The 4031-nt window shown below is 41.3% G+C and overlaps 1 protein-coding gene across 1 annotated transcript in view; it reads right to left on the minus strand.

Moving 5' to 3' along the window:
* Positions 1–333: 333 nt before the first annotated feature.
* The window catches only part of LOC106535620 (zinc finger protein 32), a gene marked incomplete at its 5' end in the record, with an annotated part of 7789 nt that continues 4091 nt past the window's right edge, over positions 334–4031 (minus strand). The window contains 1 exon segment of the mRNA XM_014032670.1: positions 334–3341. Within this exon segment, the coding sequence (XP_013888124.1) occupies positions 2984–3341 (358 nt within the window).

The following is a 4031-nucleotide window of genomic DNA, read 5'->3' on the forward strand; positions in this document are numbered from 1 at the left end:
TTTTTAAACAGGGTGACCACCACCCCAGTCTGCCAATCCAGGGGGACTGCCCCCYATSTCCATGCGATATTGCAGAGTCGCGTAAGCCAACACAACCCTACAACATCCAGAGCCTTAAGGAACTCCGGGCGGATCTCATCCACCCCCAGGGCCCTGACACCGAGGAGCTTTTTGACCACCTCAGTGAATTGAATTGAATATTTGTAAGGGGGTCCAATAAAATTTGACACAACAAGTAACACTGCAATATACAGTATATATAGTTTTTTTTTCAATCCCAGGCTATAACCAAATATTGTGAAACACGTTACTAAATGTTTACCCATCAACACAACATGTTAACAGCTTTTAATGATTCAACAAATGTCAAACAAGAAACTCAAACAAACTACAGAAAACAACTTTACAAGAGTGTACCTCAGTGAAATCTGCTGCAGCACAGTGTACAATTTGATATGGAATTGCAAAACCTTCCTCAATAATCTGTTAGTCACTCCTGTATCTCTTCTCCAAACACCGTTCCTTTTCTTATCCGTATCTATCTGCAGGGGCGGGCTGGGTTTAAAATTCAGCCCYGGAGCTTGGTTTAGAGAGGCTTTTWATCTAACCGCACAACGGATGCAAGCAGAAACATAATTTCAACACAGATTCATTATTTGCAGGATTAAAACACTGTTTTTTCTACAATCAACTACAAACAACTTATCTTAAATATCAAAGCAAATGCTGGGAAACAAAAACCAACCTCAAAAGATAGACCTATAACACCCTAACATATCTGTCCATCCATTTCCTTCTGTGTCTTGTGCTGCTTTATCAGCATTAAGAGAAAATCAGTAATAATGAAGATTATAAATAGCTCATTACCAATGGGAAATTAAATTATCTAATTCAGAAAGCCACTAGCATAACTTGCAGAGGTAGATATATGTGCTTAATATTTCTGTGAGACTGGAGCCTCGTAAGATCCCAGCATTTCAGTCCAAAATTAGTCTGTCACACCAAGGCATGATCACCGTCTTAATAGTGTGGGGGGGGGCACACACATTTTTAAAGGTCTTTTTTTCCTGCTTCGGCTGAAAAAAGTGGGACAGAGGGCACAGATATTGGAAGTGAGGGGGACATGTCCCACCCAGTACCTATAGCGGTTACGCCCACCATCAAACATATACTTTCACTTTCTCTTGAAAAATCTGGTGAAATATTTTTATCCACAGAGTCTTCTGTGGTTAAAGATGTAGATTTACCTATTTTTATACCTTGTACACATTTGTGGACCAAAACAAATGTATTAAAATCAGTTTAGATCATCATGTTAGTGAGTGTGAATCCTTACTAAATAAAACTCATTTTAAGATCAGTCAGAAGAAAGAAAAACATGTTTGAATGTAAATTGTGAAATTTTCAGCCTGTTTCAAATGCCAAAAAGACTAGATTTAGACTACAATCCTCAGATCTCAAAATGTTAATATAATTTAATACAAAACCCATCATAAGAACAGTACTGCACACTGCACATGTACCCGGCCCTGCTTTTTTACTGGTTCCTGCTCCACTTTCCAGCTTCCTCTCATCTTTCTCATTCTCCTTCTCTTCCATCTCCTCACCTGGCCCTTCCTCCTCCTCTTCACTTCTATGACTGGAATCAACTCCATGGCTGACTCTGGACTTTTCAGCTAAAACTTTTGCAGAGAGTTCAATTCAAATAGGCCTACAGCATGAGGAAAATTATCCACACACAGAGTGATCAGACTCACTGCAATGTAATTTTCTTGAGCAAAYATAGTTATATTAATGTAGAAACAGAACAAAGTCTATTTCCTGAAATATGCTTTAATGAAACGTGTCTTTTTCTGGTCAGTATGGGTTGATTTTTGTTTTAGTTGATAAAGCAGTATAAAGGTTTATGCACATATGGTGAAACATTTCTGATAGGCTGTTCTGTGAGCCCTGAACACAGCCAGAAACACACAAACCAAGTCTGGATGATAGAAACATTTAAACAGTGCTTGCTAACCTGGACTCATGCGTCATGCTGCTCGGTGTCATCACTGGCCCGTCTGTTTTCGGTCCCTCCACACAGAAAAGTTCTGTTAATTTGGCGCATTTGGCTGGATCTTGCAGACCTTTTCTTTTCTCCCCCTCAGCTTTTCTGCTCCAGCCATCTCTTTCTCCTTACTTTTAGACATGTTAGTTCGTTTTACCTGCTCTCCTTTTACCGTCTTTCCCAATTTTGTGCCGGGCTGCTCACAGTGAATATTTACCTTTCACCAACTGTGGCTGCGGGGGCGTTGCAGCTGTTGCCGTGTCTTTGCAGCTAGCTAACGCAGCCGCACCGCCCCCGCGACTTTGGATCATATAAACAACAAAATCATCAGCGCGTCTCCGTGAGCTTGCGCAATGGTGCGTTTAAAGACGGCTCGAAAAAATAAGTTACGCCATGTTAACACTAGATTAAATGGTTGTAACAGCTGAAATAAAGCGGGGTACAGAGGGTACAGACTCGGAAAGTGCGGGAGGCATGTCCCACCATGTTACACCCATGGAAAGTGGGGGGGACATAAGGAGGGGCATGGCTGTTTTCAGCAGGATCTTGAGACCCCCCCCATGCCCCCCACTGGAGCCACCCCTGTCTGTAGGCTGCTCTTTTCAGTTCAGACCATTAACTATGGCGTTCATACACACCCAAGGATGAACCAGGGTTGTGCAGGTCAACAGTTTTCTTCCTYATATCAGGACTGATTTCTTTTAATTGTTCCTGGGGTGTCACACAAACAGTGTTTAGGGTCAGCCTTAAAATGTGTACACAGGTGTGTCTGTAATCACTCTAATGCTGTCAACTAACATATTGAAGTTTCCAGAGCCATGGCATCATCCTCATCATCTAGACTTTCATAACTTGTTAAAAAGCAACATAGCCTTAGTTTATTTTAAGTGTGTGTAAAGACAAACTGATGTTTCCTCTGTGGTTTCAACTTAGGAGTCATGTGAGTGCTTTGTTTTTAGTGTGGATTCTCCTGTGTCTGTTTACATGGCCCTTTGTGGTAAATCTTCGATTACACAACTCACAACAAAATGGTTTCTCTCCTGTGTGAATTCTCACGTGCGAGTTTAAATGGCTCTTCGTGGTAAACCTTCGATCACACAGCTCACAACAAAATGGTTTGTGTCCTGTGTGGATTCTCATGTGTGTGTTTAAACTGCCCTTTTTGGTAAACCTTTGATCACACAGCTCACAACAAAATAGTTTCTCTCCTGTGTGGCTTCTCATGTGTCTGTTCAAATGGCTTTTTGTGGTAAAACTTAGCCCACACAGCTCACAACAAAATGGCTTCTGTCCTGTGTGGATTCTTATGTGTGTGTTTAAATCACTCTTTGTGGTAAACCTTCTATCACACAGCTCACAACAAAATGGTTTGTGTCCTATGTGGATTCTCAAATGTGTGTTTAAATGGCCCTTGTCAGTAAACCTTCGCCCACACAGCTCACAACAAAATGGTTTCTGTCCTGTGTGGATTCTCATGTGTCTGTTTAAACTGCCCTTTTCAGTATACCTTCGATCACACAACTCACAACAAAATGGTTTCTGTCCTGTGTGGATTCTTCTGTGTGTTTTTAAATGGCCCTTTTCAGTAAACCTTCGCCCACACAGCTCACAACAAAATGGTTTCTGTCCTGTGTGGATTCTCATGTGTATGTTTAAATAGCCCTTTGTGATAAACCCTCGATCACACACCTCACAACAAAATGGTTTCTGTCCTGTGTGGATTCTCATGTGTACGTTTAAATAGCCCTTTTCAGAAAACCTTCGCCCACACAACTCACAACAAAATGGTTTCTGTCCTGTGTGGATTCTCATGTGTGTATTTAAATGGACCTTTTGTGTAAACCTTCGATCACACAGCTCACAACAAAATGGTTTCTGTCCTGTGTGGATTCTCATGTGTGAGTTTAAATGGTCCTTTTGTGTAAACCTTCGATCACACAGCTCACAACAAAATGGTTTCTGTCCTGTGTGGATTCTCATGTGT

This window comes from Austrofundulus limnaeus, unplaced genomic scaffold (assembly GCF_001266775.1).
Source record: "Austrofundulus limnaeus strain Quisiro unplaced genomic scaffold, Austrofundulus_limnaeus-1.0 Scaffold1508, whole genome shotgun sequence".
In the NCBI taxonomy this organism is placed as follows: domain Eukaryota; kingdom Metazoa; phylum Chordata; class Actinopteri; order Cyprinodontiformes; family Rivulidae; genus Austrofundulus; species Austrofundulus limnaeus.